General features: G+C 35.5%; 1 protein-coding gene across 1 annotated transcript in view; it reads right to left on the bottom strand.

Moving 5' to 3' along the window:
* Window positions 1-3,357: 3,357 nt before the first annotated feature.
* Window positions 3,358-25,545, bottom strand: part of AEBP2 (AE binding protein 2) — a 65,159-nt gene continuing 42,971 nt past the window's right edge. Inside the window, exons 4-9 of the mRNA XM_034644986.1 lie at window positions 23,326-23,512; window positions 19,049-19,173; window positions 13,996-14,063; window positions 7,968-8,081; window positions 5,543-5,569; window positions 3,358-4,994 (exon numbers count right to left, since the gene is read on the bottom strand). Of these exons, the coding sequence (XP_034500877.1) occupies window positions 4,949-4,994; window positions 5,543-5,569; window positions 7,968-8,081; window positions 13,996-14,063; window positions 19,049-19,173; window positions 23,326-23,512 (567 nt within the window). The 3' untranslated portion in view covers window positions 3,358-4,948. The remainder of the gene's footprint in view (window positions 4,995-5,542; window positions 5,570-7,967; window positions 8,082-13,995; window positions 14,064-19,048; window positions 19,174-23,325; window positions 23,513-25,545) is intronic.

Here is a 25,545-nt window from a genome sequence, read left to right as displayed (position 1 = left end):
CCTTGCTACACAGTCTCTAAGAAAACTGTTCTTCTAAAAGGAAAAAGGCCCAAAATGTAATAAGTTTATGCAAGATGTATTAGGCATAAATGAATTCCTGAAATGGTTTTAATAGGAACTATACCTTGGCAATTTCTTAATAAATGCATAAGATTTGTAACACATAGATTTTTCTTTAGCAGAAGCATTAAAATACTGAAGAGGAATAGGTCCTTTGGGGGACAATGCGCTGGGACCATGATAAAATATTTAAGTAAAGAAATCAAATACTGGGTAATTCCTTCAAAGTTGTGTTATTACTTAAAAATGTTACTCATAGCACTAGGTGTTACACGCAACTGATAAATTATTGAACGCTACATCTGAAACTAAGTATATACTGTACGTTGGCTAACTGAATTTAAATGAAAAAAGTTATTCATATAAATTGAGGTCTTATTATAAAAAAAAAAAGGAGCTTTAACCAAAAACTAAATTGAGCCTTTTTAGTAAAAATAAACCCCAAATGGTCACATTACAACCAAATATGTAAAAACATAATAACATCAATAATCCTTTATACTGAGAATGTTCATACAAACTGAAGTATAGCACCCTTTATAGGTTCATAAATAAAGGTATATAAACATTATCACAGTGTGGTTTAAGCCGGGTTGTTTCAACCTTACCAGTGTTTTATGGACTAATTCTCCAAAATACGTTTCTGCAGCAAGTACCCACCTATAACGCTCTTTCAACAAACAGACTATTTTACAGACTATTTGGGGCCATGTATCATGCTAGGGACTGGCTATGGCAGAAAAACTAAAAACAACTTTACAGTGGTATTACAATGCACATTTATTTCCTCTCACACATTGAGAAAAGCAGTTTGGTATAGTGAAAAGAATACTGACCTAGAAAAAAATACAGTTAATTCCTACTGTAGCCACTTACAATTCCTTTTTAATTTTCAGAGTAGTAGAACCATGTATTATACACCATGCAAACCTGATTCAGAAAATAAATTGGACTATAAAATATTTTAAATTTTTTTAATTAAAAATAAAAATACAGCATTTCATTACATTTTTAAGGCTCTTGAGGCTCATAACCATTAGAAATGACAAAATACTCTAACCTAAAAAGAAAAAAGAACACTGCAGACCCTTAATTATATTAAAGCTGTTGGGGCACCTGGCTGGCGCAGTCGGTTAAGTGTCCGACTCCGTTTCGGCTCAGGTTGTGATCAGGGTAGCGAGATTGAGCCCCGCGTCTGGCTCTGCGTTCAGTACAGAGTCTGTTTCAACTCTCTCTCCTGCTCCCTGCCCCTCCCTCCTCAAATAAATAAAATCTTAGTAATAATAAAGCTGTAGTGCTGGAATTATAAACTCCTCCACCAGGTCACAGATTCTTTAAGAATTAAAAAAGAAAAATATGTTTTCTAACAAATTTTATCCTTTTAAGAAATAGTCTCTACATTTTCTCAAAGAACATTTTTCATTTTCAAAATGTACCATTACTTCTCCCAAAAACCCCAAAATATTTGGGTTGCCTGGCTAGCTCGGTGAAGCATGATGAGACCCTTGATCTCAGGATTGTGAGTTCAAGCCTCGTGTTCGGTGTAGAGATCACTTAAAAATAAAGCTTTAAACAAAACTCCAAAACATTCAAATGACATACAGGATTTAACTGCCTTTCTAATAAAGACTATACGTTTATTAGCATCTCCTTGTAGGTCTGCAAACCTAGGCCTTGTTTTACAGATAAATATCAGTTTTTCATACTGAGAAGCTACCTAAACTAAGAATTTGTGTTTGCCTTTTAAAGAACTATGCAGAGGTATTAAGACTTTAAAAAAAAAATTTAAGTATAAAGAAAGCCCAACTATTTTACAGACTTCAACCGTATATTCCCATTTTAAATGTTATCTGAGGGGCACCTGGGTGGTGCAGTCGTTAAGCGTCTGCCTTTGGCTCAGGGCGTGATCCCGGGGTCCTGGGATCGAGCCCACATCAGGCTCCTCCGCTGGGAGCCTGCTTCTTCCTCTCCCACTCCTCCTGCTTGTGTTCCCTTTCTCGTTGGCTGCCTCTCTCTCCGTCAAATAAATGAATATTTAAAAAATAAATAAATAAATGTTATGTGAGCATCTAACACTTCTGTTAATCGTATATTATTAAAACAAGAATCCAAATAGCAAACAATAAAAGATGTTTCAAATAACTGTGGCAAATTCTATCCTTTTAAGAGTACTTGTATATTTAAAACATTTTATTAAGGTGTGAGAGGGAAAAAAGTTTTACAGTCAAAGATTTACTGACATGATTATCAATGCTTTCAGAGTAAAACAAATCTTAAAATACGCATTCAGAGTTAATTACTCTTCATCTTAATTTTCTTTCATCTGAAATTCAGAAGTCATGTGTGTCCACTTTAGGGAAGATTTATATAGGAAAAAGTTTATTAGAAAAATAAACACCTTTAAATTTTACAATATTTTCTACTTCCATAATTATTTTATAATATAGAGCAGATGTGCCTTATGGTTTAAACATAATCTGATTTACAAAATCTCATTTAGTCCTAAGGATACAAAAACACAAATGGTGATGTGTTGGTAACTACTGAGAAATTCAAGTAAATTTTTTTTAAAAACACCATTTGTTGCAGGTACCTAATATAGCAATATTTACTGAAAAGTATAAAGGACTTTCACTGAAATTTGCTGTACTGGCTTATTACCAAATTTAATACTATCAGATTAAAACGTAGATTAATTTGTGTGTCCTAGGCTTATTTTTCAAAAATTTATCAACTATACCAGGAACTGGCAAATTTTTTCCTTAAAACATCAGAGATTAGTATTTTAGGTTTGCAGGCCTTAAGTTCTCACTACTCAACTCTGCCACTACAGGGAGAAGCAGTCACAGACCACACGTACATGAATGGATAGGCCTGTGGGCTGCAGTTTGCCTGCTGCTGACATATACAATGGATTCTGAATAAGAGACTGATAATTTCAGGCGCCATATTACGAATATGTCATATATGGGGGTTAGGAGGAAAAATATAAATGGTAAACATCACTAAATGAATTATTTTTGGTTAAAATTTTCACACTTATTTCCCAATTGCATGTCTGTATACATGTATATATACAAGTTATAAAACTATTTCATTTTAATTCCATATTCTTTTTGGTGTGTTAATATAGAACCAGACCTAAGTCAGATAAGCAGCAAAGTACCACAAGTGACTGAGTACCTCAGAGGCTAGCTAATCAATAACCATGAAATTTGGTTTTGACATCTAAATATTTCCAAACAATGAAAAAATGAATTTATTTGCTGTGCCCTTAAAGAAAATATGAGATGTATATTTCAGAGGTCGTTTTAAAATTTAATTGAATTGTTACAATTCTGAAGCTAAATGTGATTTGCTTTGTTTTATTAGAAAAAATACTCAGGCAAGGTCTACAATCATCGGTCAATTAAGAATGACTTACAAGAACATGAGGCAATAAAATAAAAAATACAGGTACAAACTATATATCTGAAACACTTCTATTTGGCAATTTTATAACAACTCAAAATTTTAAAAGAACAAAGGAGATTGCAGATTACTTCGTAGATACAGAATAAAGCAATTGATGAAGTGCTTAAGCAAAAGAAAAAAAAAAGTAAAACACACTGCTTTTTTCTTTTCAAAAATAAAATCACATTTGCTACAGATCAAATGGAAAATACCCTTATTAAACAACCATTCCAGAATGTCTTATAGTAGCAGTGCTTTTATTTGCACTTCATTTAATTTTATATGACTCATTTCATGTATATAGCTCTTTACCCCACTGTTAACGAATAAAGTCTCCCATAATTTTTACTATTTTTAAAATTTTTTAAAAGTAAATGAGAAATGATTTATGTATCATGGAACCTTTCCCATTTTGGAACCAAAGGCTTAATTCTATATTTTTGTCTATTCTTTTCTTTAAAAAATTTAGTGTAAAAACTGCTGGTTTTTATATCAGTGTAGTAAAGTGAAAACTCCTCAATCAGGAGTATTTTCTGCAGTTTGACTGCATATAACCACATATACTTTACAATATGTCCTTCCAACAGTAAGGAAATAATTGATTTCACGGTCACTGTCAGAAATGAGTGCCATAATTCTATTATGGGTATAGGTCCTCCCTCAAAGACTTTCTGGAAGGATGTTCAATGTGTTTTGTTCTTATAGATATTAACAGTAGTACATAGTCCCTTAAGTCTGCAAAGACATTTATTGTTAAAGAAGGTGCTTTATTAACAATTCCTCTGGCAGCACTAGTGAATTACAATATCCTTCAATATTATTTCTACCCATAATATATACATTTAACTTTCATGCCTCTAGAAAAACATCTACAGTACATTTCATAATATAAAAATATATTACAAATCTGCTGAATTATTTACAAGCAATGTTCTATTATCTCTATGCAACATTTGTTTGATACAATACTAACAAGTTACACATATTTCCATTTCTGTAAGTTAAAAAAAATCCATATGGCTTCTTGCTTACCAAGCAAGAAAGTGATTTTATTTTCCTTTTCAAAACCAACTTTGGTGTATAAAGGATTCAGTTTGAAAATACTTAAAAAAAACAAAACAAAACAAAAAAAACCACAATTTTTCTTATGTTAAGAAAAAACAACTCATAAACCAAATGTTTTCCTCAGAAAAAAAAAATTAGAGGCTTATTATATAGGTTAAAATGAAAATATGAGGATTATTCAAATAATTTGAAATAGAGGTTTTTCAAAAACCGTTAACAGATTAGTTATATAGGTAAATATTAACATACTGTACTCCATGAGAGAACCCTAGTCCTGAAAAGGGAGCCACCAGACATACTGCAACACTCTTTAACAGAAATTTTCAGCCCTAATTCGATAGACGAATTTTTAGTTGATTGCAAATGTCGTTCACTGTTTGCTTAAATACAAATTGAACACTTTTCTTATCAGAGTTCTGCAAAAGAACACAAATGGCAACCAATCACATCTATTTATCATAATTGAAAGGTAAATTATCTCTTGATAATTTTCATTGTCTAAGTATTTCCTAATATGACTTCAAATCAATAGACACTGTCAAGACAAATATCCTTACAGTGTTTTTGGTATTTTTAAGGGCACACGTTGTAATTGTTTTCTTTCCAATATAAACTACTGTAATCGCTAAAGGGGGGAAAAAAAGCAGCTTAAAGCAGCAAGCATGCAAAGCCTTTAAGAAGCTGTTCCACTAAGTTGCCAAAAGAGTGTTTGCTCAGTCTCCCACAGTACCATTCCATGAAAATGTGGATATACAGTAATATATTAATATATTCCACAGAAGAGCCTACTTCATTCACAGAATGTTTACACTAAGCATAAATATTACTCTAAATACTGGATTTAAGAAAAAAAAAAAGGAAAGGGGTTGACTCTAATGTGCAACTTTTACTAAACCCATTGTCAGTGACTAAGACTGCAGGTGTCCCCGCTTGTTTGCTTTTTATGTATTTATTTATTTTTTACCTCTTCAACCTCTTCTGCGGCATTGTTCTAGAAAAAGAGAAAAAGGAATATTCTTTTATTCAACTGAATCAAAAACACATTAAGTATTTCAAAAGAGACATTTTTAAAAGCATTAAATAAGGTATAGGCAATGTGATAATAACTGATCATTAAAATTTATTTCCAAAGCATTCACACTTTAATGGATGCAAACTCAGTTACATAATACAGCTTTTTAATAAATCCTTTTCATATAGCCTAATATGATTATAAAAGAGATTCTTATGCTTAATGCATGCATTTTAACCAACTAGGGCTTCAAAACTGATGCTTAAATCTTAAATAAATATGTTTTTAGTTTCATTTTGAAGTTAATATATTTTTGGAAGGTTTGTCATGCTTTCATTTTGAGATGTGTATAAGCTACAAAATAATTCTCCTGAAACAAGTTAGAACAATTGCTTTTTTACTTAATTTCACAAGTTTTCCAAATAAAAATACAGCCCTTGCTCACACGTTACCCCACAGCAAATGTAGCCAGTTCTATTAATCTGTACTGCTTTAGGAGAGACTCAATTCTAATTTCCGGAAGAGGAGAAGCATGAAAGTTTAGACTCAAAACTAAATGTTAAGACCAGGGCAGGGATTGGAGGAGGGGGGTGAAATACAGTTAAAGAAAATTAACTCCATAGATGCATTTAATATATCTTAAGAACATGTTCATTAACCGAAAATGAAATCAATAAGAACTGGAGACAAACACTTTTGAGAACATGCAATGCAATTCCTACACTCTTTTGGACAGTAGTTCTGCCCTCAATTTTTTTTAAGTCACTAAAAACATTCACTAAAATGTCTAATTTGCTTCCTTGTACACAAGAATTACAAAAATTAGCTGGTCTGTGAAAAAGGAAGACCCTTGGGGGGGTGGCGGGGAAGTAGAATGAAGGGCAGAACACAGAAGTCAGTCAATCTTGTAATTAAGATTCATGCCCCTTTGTCAACCCTCTGCCTAAGGGATGTTTACAGCCAGTTCTAATAGCAGGGTAGTTTTCCCAAAATATCATTCTTTTAGAATGCTAATTTTAATTACCCCCTTCAAAGAGTAAGCAGAAATAAACCCTACATTAAGAATCAGTAAATAAAGAATATTCAATTATTTTTCTTATAAAGGAAAGGTAAATTGTGACTTTCCCATATTTTTGGTAGTGGATTTCCCTCAATCTTCTCCTTTAAGGTAATTTCACTGTTTACTACGCCAGTTAATCTCTTGATAACACAGTTCATCCCACAAAAAATAAGTTTTTATGGTACTTATTCTTAGCACCTTCATCAGAAGATGTTTAAATTTCGGGGGAGTAAGGAACACTCAAGAGTCTCAGTGTTTCCCCATGGTAAGGTCCATTATGTTAGAATTTCATTCTCAGAAGATATCTTCAATTATAAGAAATCCTATTATACTAGTAACATTCCAAAAAGTTGAGACATAGAATGAACAGAACCTTCAAAGTGTTTAACTGCTTCAGAATTTGGCATAGGACACAGTCTCTTTATGATAGCTAAAATTCACATTTGGGATTATCAATTATTATATGCTATCTTATTCTTATTCAACCTATTCCTATGCAAAATATGTATCAAATTAAAATTGATTTTAAAAACAGAGAAAGTTTGCTCACGAAGAGTGCTTTTTAAGCAATTTCACCACTTTCTGATCACCCTAGTATATGTCATTTGGATGGAGGCAGTAAAGAGAGTTCAGTCATATACTATCTGTGTAACCCTGGGCAAGCTATTTAAACTCTTGCCTCAGTTTTCCAATCTGTAAAACAGAGATAGTAACACCTACTTCACAGGCTGCTGTGAGGATGAAGTGTATGTAAGCACCTAGCAAAGTGACTCAGCACATAGTCAGAAATGTTGGTCTCTTCTCCTTCCCCCCCTATACCTTCATAAGCACAGCACACTAAAACAAAGGTCAGATCAGAAAATTATTAGCAATGTGAACACTGAGCCACCTCTTAAAAACAAACACAACAATATTTAAACTGCTCTTCTAAAAAGTTTGGGTGGAGTATAATTTAGATTCAACCAATTTAATTTTAGGACACATGGGATATATTCCCAGACCCACAAAAGTATGATATTATAAAAAGAATTACATACTTAAACAAAAGGCACTTATTTTCAAAATGCTATATATATTACAATCTAAGCTATGTAAAATAAATCTGGAATTATAACTTTACCAAAACATTATCTTTCTGGATCCTACAACTTTATAAACGTTTGTGATGGAATTTGCATATACAAAGCTCCAGAAAGCGAACTATGCTTGGTACTGAAATTCAGTACTTAAAAATAAGTCCTAACCTTATATCCAAAATTTAGGGAGATTTAAGATTACAATTCAAAAAGCAAAACAGCAAATCAAGAATTAAATTACCTGTATATGTTTGGATCCAAAAGCAAGGCAGTATCTTTGGGTAGCTTTGATAAATGAACTACTTTAGTTTTTAATTGATGTCGTTCACTTTCATTCACCCACACGTCAGGCAGACTATGAAGTAAAAAACAAGTCATAAATGAAATAACGTTAATCTTAAACTTACTCTTCATATAACTTCACATTACCCAGACTTTTCTGGTAGTGTAACTGAGCCACCTAGGTTAACAAGCTTTTCAGGAGCCAAGGAACATCAATGGGACGCAGAGTCTCAGCTAAAAAATGGCAGTGACATTTCAGGAATGAATTTGGGAATGAGTTAGGAATTTCTGGTGACAAACCGAATCAAGTTTAGAAACATGCATTATAAAACACTGTCTTTTAATTCACTAAGTAAAATTCATACTTGAGCTTGACTTGATGACAATTTGACAATGAGCTTTTTCTTTTTTTAATGAAGTACAGTTGACTTCCAATACTATGTTAGTTTCAGGTGTACTACATAGTAATGCAACAATTCTAGGCATTACTCTGTCACTGTATCACGTTATTATAATACTCACTATATTCTTTATGTTGACACCAAGTTTTTTAATGAAGAAATAAGTAAACACCCCACTAGATTAAACCCCATTTAAAAAAAAATGCACATGTGATCAAATCTTGAATTCAGAGAAATTTAATCCTACCAGGAAATTAAAATAAAAGCAATTCAGAATTTGGAATGATCAATTTCCAAAATATTAAGAATACACATATATTTTAATATATCTTAAAGGAACTATGTTTATATCCTTAACATAAAAGAGCTCCAAAAATCAGTATGAAACAGGTGAATACTCATTGGGGATAAAGGGACAGGGGAGACAAAGGACACAAACCAACAATTCATCAAAGATTAAAAAGTTTAAAAATTATCTTATTTGTAATCATAGAAATACAAAATGTAAGAGTGATAATAATCAATGTGTTAATAGTAAGCCAGAGAAATAAGCTCTCTAATGTAGTAGGTGGGATTATAATTGGCACAAACTTTCAGGAAGACAATACATGACAATACATAACGAAAACCGTAACATTCTGCAGTGTGTGTATTGAATTTAATAGCTCTTAACAGAAAAATGGGTAACTTTAATGTTTCAGAAAAAGGAGCTCATTAAATAAATTTAACAGATTTACACAGCCATTTCAAAATAATTTACAGTAGCATTTCTACAAAACGTGGGGGGAAGAGGGGGGAAGTGGTAGAAAATATGTTCTACTTGTTAACGGCAGTTCGATAGTCCCAGGATTAAAAAAAAAGCTAGATGTCTTTATTAACATGTTAGCATGTATTGTAAACTCCCAAATCTATTTAAGAACTCTTAATTCATGGGGCACTGGTGATTCAGTACGTTAAGCATCTGACTCTTGATTTTGGCTCAGGTCATGATCTCAGGGTTGTGAGATCAAGCCCCACTTTGAGCTCCACACCTAAGGTAGAGCCTGCTTAAGATTCTCTCTCTTCCTCTGCCCTTCTTCCCACCCCCTCTCCCTTAAAAAAAAAGAAAAGAAAAGAAAAAAAAGAATAAAAGCTCTTAATTCACATCGCATTCATTAACATCTCCTTGGAATGAGAAACAATATTATAGAAAAATATTTAATAACAGGGTGCCTGGCTGGCTCAGTCGGTTAAGCATCTGCCTTCAGCTCAGGTCATGATCCCAGGGAGTCTGCTTCTCTCTCTCCCTCTACCCCTTCCTTCCCTGCTCATGCTCTCTCTCTCTCAAATAAATAAATAAAATCTTAAAAAAAATTTTTTATAACAAAGACAATTGTCAACCACAAACTATTAATTTCTGAAAAACCAAATATACACAATGAGATTCCATCCTATGATACACTTTCATTACCTTTTCTAACAAGAAAAAAAATTTAATGAAAAGATAAAAGGAAAATTAAACATGAAATGTCTAATTAAGGGGCACCTGAGTGGCTCAGCTGATTAACCATCTGCCTTTGGCTCAGGTCATGATCCCAGGACCTTGGGATAGAGCCCCACATCAGGCTCTCGGCTCAGTGGAAAGCCTGCTTCTCCCTCACCTTCTGCCCCTCCCCCAGCTTGTGCTCTCTGTCAAATAAATAAATAAAATCTTTAAAGAAAGAAAGAGAGAGAGAGAGAGAGAGAGAGAAAGGAAAANCTTGTGCTCTCTGTCAAATAAATAAATAAAATCTTTAAAGAAAGAAAGAGAGAGAGAGAGAGAGAGAGAGAGAAAGGAAAAAGAGAGAGAGAGAGAGAGAGAGAGAAAGAAAGAAAGAAAGAAAGAAAGAAAGAAAAGAAAGAAAATGTCTAACTAAGGAGCATGTGGGCCAGAAAAACCCAACGCTGCTAGAAAACCAGTCACCTGATTTTTCTATAAAATATCAGTGTGTGCTAGAAAATATTTAGAAATTTTTTAAATAAATGATTCAAACAAAGGCACAACTAAGGCTGCTTGCATACCACCAAAGGGTCACTGAAAAACCCGAAAAGTAATCACACACTAAAAATGATTAAAAACTGCTATAACAACTTTTATTAAAAACAGTAAAAAAAGCTAGTTTTAAAGCTCATAACTTGACAAAGGTACTGTAAGAGCTTTCACAGATTATTTTTTCATCCTGAAAAGTCAAAATGTTTTGCAGTTTAATTTCTGTAATTCTTTTATAATATTCAAACCCAAGAGGGAGCNGAGGTTAAGATGGCGGAGGAGTAGGGGACCCCTTTTTCAGCCGGTCCCCTGAGTTGAGCTGGATAGGTACCAGACCAGCAGGAATATCCACGGAATCAGCCTGAGACGCAGGAAGATACATCTGGATCTCTACAAATGAACATCTCCAGGGCTGAGTATTGAGATACGAACCAGGGAGCCGAGAAACCGCGCACAGATATCGGAAGATAAACGGAAGGGGGAGAGAGCCGCCGCATTCAGGCGCCGGGAAGCGGTAGCCAGCTGCATGGGGGAACGGGTGGATTCGTGGACGGCACCCGCGAGACAGCAGACTGAGACCGTGAGCCAGGAGCCCGCGCCACCAGACTTCTCACGGAACTCTGGAACTCCGGTGTGCTCACTGGATCCAGACTGCGACCGGGAGCTCCGGGAGCGTGTGGGGGCAGCTGTCGGTGTTAGAAACACAAAGGACAGAGACGTGCCGGCCCTGGAAGTGAGGGCTGGGACACTGGGTGAAGAGCACACATCCCGGGACACTTCAGGGTTGAGCAGCACCAACGGCAACAGAGATAAAGTGGCCAGAACATCAGTGGAGAACGGTCCGCGATCCTTCTGTTCTGANCCCTCTGTTCTGAGACAGAGGCTGAATTTCAGCCCTGCTCTGACTCTCAGAAGAGGCACAGCAAACCACCAGGGAAAGCCGCCAGAGAACAAAAGTCTGGAAATACCAGCTCACAGTGTGCCCATCCCCATCCCCTCTCGCAGGGAACACAGAGACTCTACCCAAACAGGGTGGCCAGAGTATCGGCGCGGAAGGCCCCTCCACCAGAAGGCAGGCTGAAAAATCAAGAAGCCCGGCTGAAAAATCAAGAAGCCCACATCCCGGGGCACCTGGGTGGTGCAGTCATTAAGCGCCTGTCTTTGGCTTAGGGCGTGATCCTGGCGTTCAGAAAGGAGTCCCTCATCGGGCTCCTCCACTGGGAGCCTGCCTNCCTGCTTCTTCCTCTCCCACTCCTCTGCTTGGGTTCCCTTTCTTGCTGACTGTCTGTCTCTCTCTGCCACATAAATAAATAAAATCTTTAAAGAAGAAGCCCACATCCCTAAGATCCCTATAAAGCAAGGGCGCATGGCCTGGGTCCCGGCCAATAATTTGGGCTCTGGACAACCCCGCAACCGCTCCTCATCAGAATGACGAGAAGTAGTAGTCCCCTCCAGCAAAGAAAAGACAATGAGTCTGTGGCCGCTGCCATTGAACTAATGGNCAGAATTAATACATATGGATGTATCCCAATTATCAGAAATGGAATTCAGAGTAACAATGGTCAAGATGATGAGTAGACTTGAAAAAAGTATTAACGAAATGTTACTGAGAATATAGAATCTCTAAGGGTGGAAACGAGAGCGAATCTGGCAGAAATTAAAAATTCTATGAGCCAAATGCAGTCAAAACTAGAGGCNCAGTCAAAACTAGAGGCTCTGACGGCCAGGGTCACCGAGGCAGAGGAACGCGTTAGCGAATTGGAGGATGGGTTAGTAGAAGAAAAAACGAAAATAGAAGCTGGTCTTAAAAAAATCCACGCCCACGAATGTAGATTACGGGAGATTACTGACTCTATGAAACGATCCAATGTCAGAATCATCGGCATCCCTGAAGGGGTGGAGAAAAACAGAGGTCTAGAAGAGATATTTGAACAAATTGTAGCTGAAAACTTCCCTAATCTAGTGAGGGAAACAAACATTCGTGTCCAAGAGGCAGAGAGGACCCTTCCAAGGTCAACCACGACAAATCTATGCCACGTCTCGTCATAGTGCAATTCGCAAATATTAGATCCAAGGATACAGTACTGAAAGTGACCAGGGCAAAGAAATTTCTCACGTACCAAGGCAAAGGTATCAGAACTATGTCAGACCTGTCTACACAGACCTGGAATGAGAGAAAGGGTGGGGGGGGCACTTTTAAAGCTCTTTCAAAGAAAAATNGGGGGCATTTTTAAAGCTCTTTCAGAGAAAAACATGCAGCCAAGGATCCTTTATCCAGCAAAGCTGTCATTCAGAATTGATGGAGAAATAAAGACGTTCCAAAATCGCCAATCATTAACCAATTTCGTAACCACGAAACCAGCCCTACAGGAGATATTAAGGGGGGTTCTATAAAGGTAAAAAGGCCCCAAGAGTGATACAGAACAGAAAGTCACAACCTATACAAACAAAGACTTTACTGGCAACATGGCATCATTAAAATCATCTCTCTCAATAATCAGTCTCAACGTAAATGGCCTGAACGCTCCCATAAAACGCCACAGGGTTGCAGACTGCATAAAAAGAAATGACCCATCCATTTGCTATCTATAAGAGACTCATTTTGAACCCAAAGATACATTCAGACTGAAAGTAAAGGGATGGAGTACCATCTTTCACGCAAATGGACCTCAAAAGAAAGCTGGGGTAGCAATTCTCATATCAGATAGATTGGATTTTAAACTAAAGACTATAGTTAGAGACACAGAGGGGCACTATATTATTCTTAAAGGATGTATCCAACAAGTGGATATGACAATTATAAATATCTATGCCCCCAACAGGGGAGCAGCAAGATACACAAGCCAACTCTTAACCAGAATAAAGAGACATATAGATAAAAATACATTAATAGTAGGGGACCTCAAAACCCCACTATCAGAAATAGACAGAACACCCTGGCAAAAACTAAGCAAAGAATCAAAGGCTTTGAATGCCATACTCGACAAATTGGACCTCATAGATATACATAGAACACTACACCCCAGAACCGAAGAATACTCATTCTATTCTAATGCCCATGGAACATTCTCAAGAACAGACCATGTTGTGAGACACAAAACAGGTCTCAACCGATACCAAAAGACTGAAATTATCCCATGCATATTCCCAGACCACAACCCACAAGGAAAAATTTGGAAGAAACTCAAACACTTGGAGACTAAGAACCATGCTGCTCAGGAATGACTCGATAAACCAGGAAAATCAGAAGGGGGAATGAAACATGAGAGACTATGGACTACGAGAAACAAACTGAGGGCCTCAGAGGGGAGGGGGGTGGGGGAATGGGATAGACCGGTGATGGGTAGTAAGGAGGGCACGTATTGCATGGTTCACTGGGTGTTATACGCAACTAATGAATCATCGAACTTTACATTGGAAACCGGGGATGTACTGTTTGGTGAATAACATAATATAATAAAAAATCATTAAAAAAAATATATATATATAATATTCAAACCTAATAACAAGTAATTTTTTAGTATAAGATATTAATAAAAATAAGACAGTTTATTCATAATAGTATTCCAAATACTTACATGTCTTCAGGCATCCAATGAAGCAAAAGTTTTATCTTTCCAGAATCCTCTTTTCTCTTAGCTATTACCTAGTAGTGATATAAAAGAGATCATGAAAATGATTTAATATATCAACATTATTATTATATTAATATATCAACATTATTTTAATATATGATTATTTTAATATATCAATAAAAAGCACTTTTGATCCTAATCAAGAATTTTTAAGTCTTCATATCCTGGACCACATATTACCACAATATTTTGTTCTGACCTTGGAGGAGCTTCGCCTTTGATAATGTATATTCACAAAAGAAAGAGGAAAAAGGAGTTGAAGAAGTTTTGCACTGACAAATACTGGCACCATATTAATTTTATTAAGGGACTGAAAATCCTATTTATTTTAGTATCTATAAAAGTCTGAAAAGTAGCTAGATTGCCAACCAAAAATCTGTATTGGTTGGAATATTTTTAAAGAACAAATAAAAGAGTAAAGAAGAAATAACAGCTGAAATGGGAAAAGTCTTTAATTTATGACTAAGATATTTGTTGTTTTTCTATTTACTGGTTGGTCTGTGTTATTTTAAATGAAACTTTAGCCAGTGTTTATGTTCAGTTATAAGGAATCAAAGTTAAATGGTGGATCAACCTGAATAAAAAGACCTATGTAATATAAAATGTAAAAAAGGCAACATACTCGTCATTCATTACCAGATTCTGAAAATTAAAGAAATGCTTAAATAATTGACCAAAATTGTATTTTATAACTCTTAACAACTTCCTTATTAACAAAATTAGCAACTTTAGTGTTCTCATAGTCTAAATTTCCGTTATTTTTACCACGTTTAAGCTGCAAACAGCCACCTCAAAATATATTAGAACTAAGTAAAAACAAAAACTTTATACAAAAATCAAATACCTTCTATTCCCATTTTTTAAAAACCAACAGTTAACTACTCTAATTCTAGATTTGGCAACGAGATTAATTTAAGAGCCCAAAGACAGATCTGAAAATGCTGAAATAAAATACCTCTACAAAAAAAAAAGACATGAAAACAATGCAAACCAACCAAGCACAGCAAGCCAACTGACTGGTAACTAGGATTCTGCTGACCTCTTCTGGAGAAGGCTCGAAAGAAAACGTTTCAATTAAAGAAGACAAATTAGGCCAACTGCACAGTATGTACCTCATACATATTTTTCTGCAAACTGTTTCATTATCAGTGTGGCTATTTCCTATAATTGCTTATCTGACTTCTAGGAAACTTAAATTTGCAGTTAGTATTGGATAGTCTGCCTACTGAAAGAAGTGATTTTAACACATTCCACCTCCATCAAAACCTTCCTAGTCATGGAACTTGGGAGGTCCACTGAACCCCTTCCTTTTCTATTGAGTCCAGTGAAGTACATTTTCCTATCTTGATGTCTCTTCCTTCCACTTTCCTTAGGAAAAAGCACTCCTCAGATTATACTCTACCTTTGTGGCTCTTCCTCAGTTCAAGGCATTCATGCCTCCTGATGTGACTTGGGGGTGCAAATCACTCCTATTTGCTAGTTTCTTATTGTATGGCAAACATAAAACCTCTCAGATATTTTCTACAGCGAAAAAACTTATTTTCATGTTCACAATTTTGACGCAGTGAATTAAAAAAAATTTTTTTCCAGACTCCTAATATCACCACTGTTTTTAGTTCCTTCATTTTTTTGAACATTATCTATCTATTCCTCTCATGGTGAACCTAAGGATTTCATCACAAGAAGCTACTTTAATGAGAAAGCATGTGAACGTTGGCGCTTCATTTTTTAAAACACAACCTTATTCACCATCATTACCATTATTACTTAACATGTCGAGATACTTGCTCATTACTAAACATTTTTTCATCAGATCTATTGCCCTGTAAAGTCAGTGATAAGCCCCAAACCTCACTCCTTACACTTCTTCTCTATTTATTCTTGGTTCCTAAGTGACTGTATCCAGTCTGATTCCTTTAAATACCACTTATATGCTGAAAATGTCCATATTTGTATCTGTAGCCACACCTCTCCTCCAGCTCAAACTCTTACATCCATCTGGCTAAGTGAAGGAGACAACAGATTCTCTACTGAATGTGTCAAAAATTAAGCTCTTGATACTCTCCTTTCCCCCAATCTGCTCTCCTCAAATCCTCTATTAAATGGCAACTCCATTCTTTTGCCCAGTTGCCCAGGCCAAAAACACTGGAGTCATCCTTTACTTTCACTATCAAACCCGACATATGATCCATCCGTAATTCTGGTCAATAATACTTTCAAAAGATATCCAGAATCTAACAATTCTTAGCATCTCTACTGTAACTGTTCTAGCCTTTTCTCGCCTCAGATACCAGAAAGACTGATCCTCTTTCCCCCAACCTGATCTACATTCTGTTTTCAACACAGAAACCCAAGTGAGCACGTTAAAATCCACATGAAAGGAAAGAGGTCAGTTCTCTAGGGCAAGGGATGGAGGACAGAGGTGAACTACAAAATCATCTAGAAAACTTTTGAGTGATGGGAATGTTCTATATCTTATCTGTGGCAGCAGTGGTGGTTTCACAGATCAATTGTCAAAACTCACAGAACAACATACTTTAAAAGGGTGCAGTTTATATTTACTATACCTCAACAAAAATCACGAAAAAAAAAACCACATCAGACCATGGCTACTCAAACTTCTTCAACGGCTCCCTATCATACAAAGAATAAAAACCAAACTCTTAGTCCAACAATATTCTCCCCCTATTACTGACTTAACTCCTACTCTCTGCCTTCTCACGTACTTGACATATTTTCAAACATACTTGGCATATTCCTATTTTTCAATTTTATATTTGATTTTCCCTCCAGCTATGATGTTCATCCCCCTAATAACTGAATGGTTCATACCCCCACTTCCTGTAAGTTTTTACAATTTCATTATTTCACCTTAGAAATTTATCATGTCTCTTCTATTAGACATGTTTATTATTTTGTTTTAATGGTTTTGTTCACTGTTGTATCATTAATACAGAGTAGGTGCTCAGTATTTAAGTGAATGCACACTTTGGGTCTGGTGACCACATCTTACTGACCTTGGAGAAAAAGAACAATTACAGACCTACCAAATCATAAACCTATGTTATCAAACTTCAAAGGAAGATTTCAGAGGTGCCTGGTGCTCAGTCAATTAAGCATCTGCCTTCAGCTCAGGTGATGATCCCAGCGTCCTGGGATCGAGCCCCGTGTTGGGCTCCCTGCTCAGCGGGGAATCTGTTTCTCCCTCTCCTTCTGCCCCTCCACCCACTTATGCTCTCTCTCTCCCTCTCTCAAATAAAATAAAATCTTTAAAAACAACAACAAAGGAGGACTTTAACCATTACTGCTGAACAAGCCCCTGATCTTGCTGAATCCCAACAGAATTCCCAGTACAGCCATTTTAACTTTGTCCTCACAAATTCCAATTTTCCTTTCAACTCTTTCATTATTATTTAGATAACTGTATTTCCAATGTTTTTTTTTAATCCAATGTTCTTTAAAAGAGAATAAATATGGTGCACCTTTCCTCAAACCCAAACTCACATCATGTGCTCCAACCTCAGAAAAGGCTCTCTTGCTTTCTAATCTTTACATTTCTTGCCCTTAATTCTGGCGAGCATAACCAAAATTGGGAATTTTTCACTAGAAGTATACATAAAAGAAAAAGTGAAAATGCAATGCAACAGAACCTCAGTGTTATAGGAGATGGAAAAAACAGATATTCAAACCATAAGAGAAACTGGTACCAGTATTGATTTTTTTAGGCAGCTCTTTCTACCCATGGGTCCTGTCCTCATGCTTTAATAAAACCACCTTTTTGCACCTAATAATAATAATAATAATAATAATAATAATAATAATAATAGATCTTCCGTATTTAATTCTTGTGCATTCTGGTTGATGTAAAAAATAAAACCTAAATTCAGTATATTTTATATTTCAACAGTCAAAATTAAACAGCCTCTTTCTCCAGGGATTCAAATCACCAAGGTCTGGTCTAAAATTTACCTCTACTAACTTACCTATACCAAAATACACCAATTTAAGGATTACTGGATAATAAAATGGCAAGGGGCATGGGAATTAAGAACAATTCTCTGTTACCTCCTAGCTAACCAAAAATAAAGTATTTATTGCTTTTTCAAATTTGACACTTTTCCTATAGTGAATGAACATAGTCCGTTGTTCAATGAATATACAAACTGTCTACTATGTATCAAGGCACAATTACAGAAATTTGGGGTATGTCAGTAGAATAAACAAATAAAAGCCCTCTCCTTCACAAATCTTTAATTTAATGGCCATTATCTTATTTCTGTTTAATTCCAACTTTAGATGTGTTTTGGGGGGTGAGGGAGGAGCATGTAAGCACTTAGGGCTATGAGTTAAAAAGAATCTAATATTCTAATTTTACAAATGAGGAAACCAGAAAAGACACCTAGTTTAAGGTTGCAGCCTGACCTTCAAATGCCTACAGGGCCAAATGTCACCCCAATATTCCTAAATATCTCAAATTAAAGGCTAAAATACTCAATTTAATCATCAAAATGTTGAACTGTGGGAAATACAGTTGACTCTTGAACAATGCAGAGGTTAGGGCTGCCAACCACCCACACTATCGAAAATCCACATAACTTAAAACAGCCTACTGTTTATCAGAAGCCTTCTCAACAACATAAACAGTCGATTAACATATTTTATACATTATATGTATTATATACCATATTCTTACAATAAAGTAAACTAGAAGAAAATCATAAGGAAGAAAAATACATTTACAGTACTTCACTACATTTATTGAAAAATCTGTTAAGTGGACTTGTGCAGTTCAAACCCATGTTGCTTAAGAGTTAACTGTATTTGCTTTATAACCAACAATACATGTAATTTTTAAAGATAGAGCAGAACTTTTTGTGATTTTGTTAAAACATATTTTCTAGATTTTGAGCAGTTTAGAAATATGCCTGTGAAAATCAAAATACATGTTGTTGCAAATCTACATAGATAATTTAAAAAAACAGTAACAAATACTTACAGTACTATGAAAAACAACACTGTGTCCCTTCCCTAAACTTTCTATATGAGCTGAGAGGTTAAAGCATATGGCTCGATGTCTTATCGCATCCAGTGTTTGTGCATCGAAGAAATCATGTGGTCGTGCTAAAAGTCAATACAAAAAAGTAAAGAATATTTAGAAAAATGTAACAATCTGCCAAGCAGCCAAATAGTCTATTTTCCACAAAAATATGTAATAAGTAAGAAGGATTGAAACAATTAACATAAGCATTTTGCTTTCAGAACTTGGGGTCTAGCTGACAAGAAGGATACACAAAAGCAGACTTCCAACTACTGAGTGAATGTGGGTTAACCGTGCCCACTGGTGTGCAAGGTTCTAACCTTATGCCTCACAATTCCACAGTGCAGCTACCATCTTTTCCGTATAATTTCGTATTTTACTTCAATATTTTACTGAGCACCAGTCCTGTATTTTCAACAATATGATGAGTATCTCATCTATCACTGAGATCTAATTCATCACAGCCAAACACATAAAATACAGGTCATGAATATTCTATGTTAACATGTAATCAAAAATTTTCCATATTTGTGGTACCTGCCTGGCTCAGCTGGGAGGAGCATAGGACTCTTGACCTCAGGACTGTGAGTTTAAGCCCCATGTTGGGTGTAGAGAGTACTTAAATAAATTAAAAAAAAAATTTTTTCCCCCAAATTTGACAAACCTGTAATATTATTTTGGAGTTTTTGACAAGAATTTTCTTGATTATAAATAACTCTTCTGGGGCACCTCAGTGGTGCAGATGGTTGAACATCCAACTTCATTTTGGCTCAGGTCCTAATCTCAGTGTCCTGAGATGGAGCCCCGAGTCTGCTGGGGATTTGCTCTCCCTCTCCCTCTGCCCCTCCCATGGTGCTCTCTCTCTCAGATAAATATTTAAAGGGAAAAAAACCTCTAACAACAATCTAAGAAAATTATAAATACAGTTGTCAGCATCAATGAGTCTGCCAAAATTCTTTCTGACTCCCAACTCCCCCAGTTACTAGCTGTGTGACTTCACGTAAACTGCTGAATCTACTTAGCCTGTTTCCTTATCTGTGAAATGGAGCTATAGACAATGATTAAGTAAAACAAATGCATATGAAAAATGCCTTAAATCACAAAGCAGTTTATATTAATAAGCTTATACTACTTTTTAAAATAAGCTCACAAACCTGGAGTAAGCAATCTCTTAATAATAACAAAACTATACACTGAAGATTTAATTTGGTAAGAAAATTTTTTTAAATTTCTATTTTCATTCCACTAGTATTATTATAAATGGTCCTATTTTTATTACTAATAAGAATGTTGCTCCATGGGGTGCCTCGGCTCAGGGCGTGATCCCAGTGTTCTGGGATCGAGCCCCACATCGGGCTTCTCCGCTGGAAGCCTGCTTCTTCCTCTCCCACTCCCCCTGCCTGTGTTCCCTCTCTCACCGGCTGTCTGTCAAATAAATAAATAAAATCTTTATTAAAAAAAAAAAAAAGAATGTTGCTCAAAATAAGGAAGATGAATTTCTAATTTTATAATTGTGGAGCTCACTAATATGTGAACATTTTCAAGATCATCTGTAATTAAATTAAATTTTATTGACAATAAATGAAATGGCATGATTTCCTGGTACAGCATATTCTGAATTACATGTATGTTGATTTACCACACTATTCTGATTTAACTACTATGTGAAGTGGATTTGCCTCTACTAATCATGGAGTTCTCAGAACATCTCCACAAATCCACCAGAGCTTTTGTGGGAAATGTTTTCACCAGTTGGCATACTCAATAATATAAGCTAAATAGCTACTTTTTCATTGGACTTTTCTTCAAAAGGAAATAAAGTATCAAGTAATAAACTAGCAGAACCCACAAGACTAGGAATGCCAACAGTAAATCAGAAAAAAATATTTGACATTTATGGGACACACACAAAAAAAAAAAAATCAAAAGGAAAAACAAATCCCCTTCCTATAAGATTTGTGGCTACTGGAGGGGAAAAAAAAAAAGTGTACTCTACTCTGTCCATGCTCTCCAAATATGCTTTTTTTCTGAGCAGGATAAGCACTTAGAGAAAACAGAGAAACCAGAACAGTCTCCAAAGCAGGTCTGTGTCATGATCCACTAGGATAAGGGAAGAAAATATTATCGCTACTTTCATTTTTCATCTTGATGTTTTTCAATATACCCTTCTTGATAAGTGCTTTATAATTTATCAGCAGCATTACCTGTGTGCGCTATATAAGCACACATGTTGGGACTCAGTGCCCAAGCATTTTCTTTTTAACTGATGAGCTATGCAATCAAAAACCTTTGGAGACCACAAAAATACAAACTCCACTTTCCTGTGGTTCAAAATTATACATATTACCTGATTTCTTTTTGCCCTTTTGGTATGGTATTATGGGTATCTCCCCAAGAATGGTATTATGGCCATGTAAAAGAATATCGTTATTCTTAGGAGATGCATTCTTGTACGTTGGAATCAGGACAAAAAATGTATGTATGTAAGGGAGATAAAGCAAATGTGACACATTCTCTAAATGAAAGATATACAAGTATTTATTGTACTATTCTTTCTACTTTACTTTCAAGTATGTCAAAATAGAAAAGCTTTAAAATAAATTTTAAAAATTCTATTAAACAGAAAATGACTTAAGCTACAGTTCTATTTGTTAATGTACTTTTCACCCAGTTAAGTGAAAATGACCTCTCTGAATTACATGAGAAAGGTACTAGCAAAGTGATCATTTTAGTACACTGCCATAGACATGTATATTTTTAAGGAAGGAACAGATTGCAATGGCAGTAGCTCTGCCATTCAAATCACAGCACTTAATAGTGGCTGCTCACAGTGAAAGATCTTGGATCTTTTAAAGTTTATATATTCAGGATATCCTCATTCTCCCCCATAAACAGGAAACAAAAAGGTTTTTTTCACCCATCACACAACCTCCTTCCCCACCACTCTCCCTACATAGCCCATTTTATTAGTTAATATTGGAAAAAACATTCTCAAAAGAGGCCATAGACTTAAGCAGGCACCAGTCCCTCCATTTCTAAGTGAGGACTGGATATTGAACTGAACTGTTCTCTTTAAAAGAACCAGCAAACTGTATAGATATTACCAAGCAAATAATGTGAAAAAGTCAGTAAGTTTAAATGATTACTATGTATACACTGAGAAGAAAATAATGAGGCTATTAAGTGGAATAGGTGGGAAAGTTATTCTCAGTTTTGAATGCCATAATATATATTTAGCAATTTTCTGTTGTGATTGCAAGCTACCCAAATCAATACTCAAGTAAAATAAAGAGATGTCATTTGTTTTTATAAATGGAAGGCAAAGGAAAATGGATCCATAACCTAAATTCAATAGCCAACTTTGGAAAAATACATATTTATTTCAATAAGCAACTTAGAGTTTAGAAAAGTTTGTCACCTATGATTTGTTCATTTGTCCACTGTAGCTTTGTAGTAACAAAAAAACGTTAACATTTTAGAGACAAACCTTCTCATCTGGATTAGTGTCTGGAATCTCTTCTATACTCTAATCAAATCCCAAGAGAAAGGAGGGTATGGTGCAATCTACTTTTTTCTTTCTAGTTCCCCCTTGCAGTGGACTCCCTTTCAATGACAGCTGCAGTCATATTTCTTCACTGAGTACGTATTTAATTAGCCAGCTGACACTAAGAACCAGGGGCAGTGCTAGGCTCTGGAGGTTCTAAGTCAAATTCCTGCTCCCAGCACTTACAAGCCTTATCATCTTGTGTTCTATCCTAAATATTGAGGATACATTTCATAATGTGGTAACTAAGCACATAACATAGGTGTTAAAATATACTGAAGTACTGAGACACATGCTACAAATAGGTTTTGCTATTCACACATACTGCTTTGGAGCAGACTAGTTACTTTTACTTCATTATTACCTTTAACATGTTCAAATTTTCTAAAATACCACACTGCCATATTTTAAATTTTCTTATTTTAAAACAGAATCAAAGGAGCCCTCAAAATGTAATTATATACAGATTTTACGTTCTAAGGCCGCATATACTTACCCTCCCTTAACTACTAAGATAAAACATACATCACAATCAGCTCTCACACTGATACCCGAGGGATCCTATCTGTTTATTACTGTTAACAAAAATACACAAGCAGAGTTAAATAACAGTAAAACCTGACAGGATGAATGCCCAAGATATAAACAAAAGCTATCTAATATACATACAGATTTTTAGCGAAACACTTACGTAATGAGCGTCGTCTTTTGTTCTTTAATTTTCTCCTTTTGTTCATCCCAGCTTTAGAAGGAGATTCTTCTTTGGCCTTTGGCTGGCTAGAAACTTTTGAGGAGTTCTGCTGACTGAAGTGTGTGGGTACATGGCGAGCTAGCCCTCCCTGAGAAGCAAAGCTGGCATTGCAGCCACCAACAACACACTAAATAAAAATAAAAAAGGATGTCAGGGATGCCATGTAGGGCACAAGGATAATATGAATGAGTGAATATTTTGTATTTTTAGAAGTAAATCAGTAACACTATAGAATTATTCCAGATAGGAATTTTGAGAGACTACTATATCCTTTCTTTTTATAAGTTGCCCAAAATAATACATAGGAGGCAGTGGCAGAGCTGGAAAAGGAAGCTATAGTTTCACAACTCTCCAATTTACTGCTCTTCCCACTATACAGAATACAAAAATAGTGAGATATTCTTCCCAGAAAAATTGGGTTTTCAATTAATCACTTTCCTAAGAGAAACAGTAAGTTGTGTCTTTTTAAGATTTTATCTATCTATCTATCTATCTATCTATCTATCTATCTATCAGACAGCGAGAGAGAGGGGGAGAAGCAGGCTCCCCGCTGAGCAAGGAGCCGGATGCGAGACTCAATCCCAGGATCCTGGGATCATGACCTGAGCCAAAGACAGACGCTCAACCGACTGAGCCACCCAGGTGTCCCAGTAAGTTGTTTTTAAATCAAAGAATTAGATATCCTGGGGTGCCTGGGTGGCTCAGTTGGTAGTAGCTCATGATCTCATGGGTAGTGGGATCAAGATCTATGTCAGCTCCACACTCAGTAAGGAGTCCGCTTGGGATTCCCTCTCTCGCTCTCCCTCTCCTGCCCCCCCCCACACACATATATGCTCACTCTCTCTAAAATAAATAAATAAAGCTTAGGGAAAAAAAAAAAGAATTAGATATCCTAACAATTAATTAGGACTCCTAGATTTTTTTATTATTTTTATCTTAATGATATATACTACTTCAAGACCTTCAGCAGCCTCCCTACTGTTCTACACTGTTATGACAGATACGGAAGATATACAATGATACCGACTTTTAAACTACTAGATCCAGCTGCTCAGAGAAGACTTATGCCCAGGGTTGGTCTTATGCAACTCTCTATAAGTTCCATTAAATACTGCCTCTTCAGCCTTCTGCACTTGCCAGATTGAGAAACAAAAGGTTAACTACCCAAGTCACCTGGCAGAGCTGTTACTCCCATAAACAATGCAGAATGTTTGAATATCACTTAAATTATAATATACAAATTAACTATAGTACAAGCATGTGACTTCTAACAAATAAATGTTACTAATTAAAACAACACCATTTTCAAAATGATCCCCAAACAGCAAATTGCACAGCTGGATTTCTGGTGGCTTTTCTAGTAGTACCTCATCCAATTTACTTAGTTTCTGACAACCAACCTCCAAGCATGCAAATCTGTCATGTTGAATACCAAATAAATCTATCACATTAGTCCTAGATGCTTCAACTTATATTAGAGTTTATCTAGATAATACCACAAAAACTCTACGTTTCCAGGCTCTTTCTTTCAATGCAGACACCTTTACCATTTTAAACTTCTAAAAACACAATACAACTCTGTTAGCAGAGATCGTACCTTTATTCACAAAGTCCCTCTAAATCTACCCAACTTTAAAAAAGTTCATCTTCCTTTGAGGATATCCTAACACTTTCACTGCTTATCTAGTTACTTATCCAAATTCATCCTTTCTCCATGTACTCAGAAGGCAAGAACATACTTTTATGAATACATACATGTACATATATACATGTATGTGTGTATACATATCCAGAGGCACCTTATGAATCATAGCTATTTCTAAATAAATCTGAAGAACTAAACTACTTACAGATTCTGATAAAACTGATGCTGGCTGAAACATTTCACAGCAAGCTCCTTATACAGTGCCATTCATAATTAGTCTATTTATTTTGATAAACAAGAGACTTTTTATGGGCTCTAATGGTACTCAGCATTACTAATAAAAATCTTTGCCCACTCTAAGAGGCACAGGAATGATTCAAGGTTATGGTTCAAGGTTTTCAAACATTTATCTATTCTATGTACTATTTAAGAAGCTAAGTATAAGGATAAATACTTATACTTAAGTTCCCACCCTTAAAGAGCTTACATGTGGTCAGTAGACTTATGAAATGACA

This window comes from Ailuropoda melanoleuca, chromosome 16 (genome assembly GCF_002007445.2).
Source record: "Ailuropoda melanoleuca isolate Jingjing chromosome 16, ASM200744v2, whole genome shotgun sequence".
NCBI lineage: Eukaryota > Metazoa > Chordata > Mammalia > Carnivora > Ursidae > Ailuropoda > Ailuropoda melanoleuca.
The sequence above is the reverse complement of the archived record's forward strand: the minus strand, read 5'-3'. Positions and strand labels throughout refer to the sequence as shown.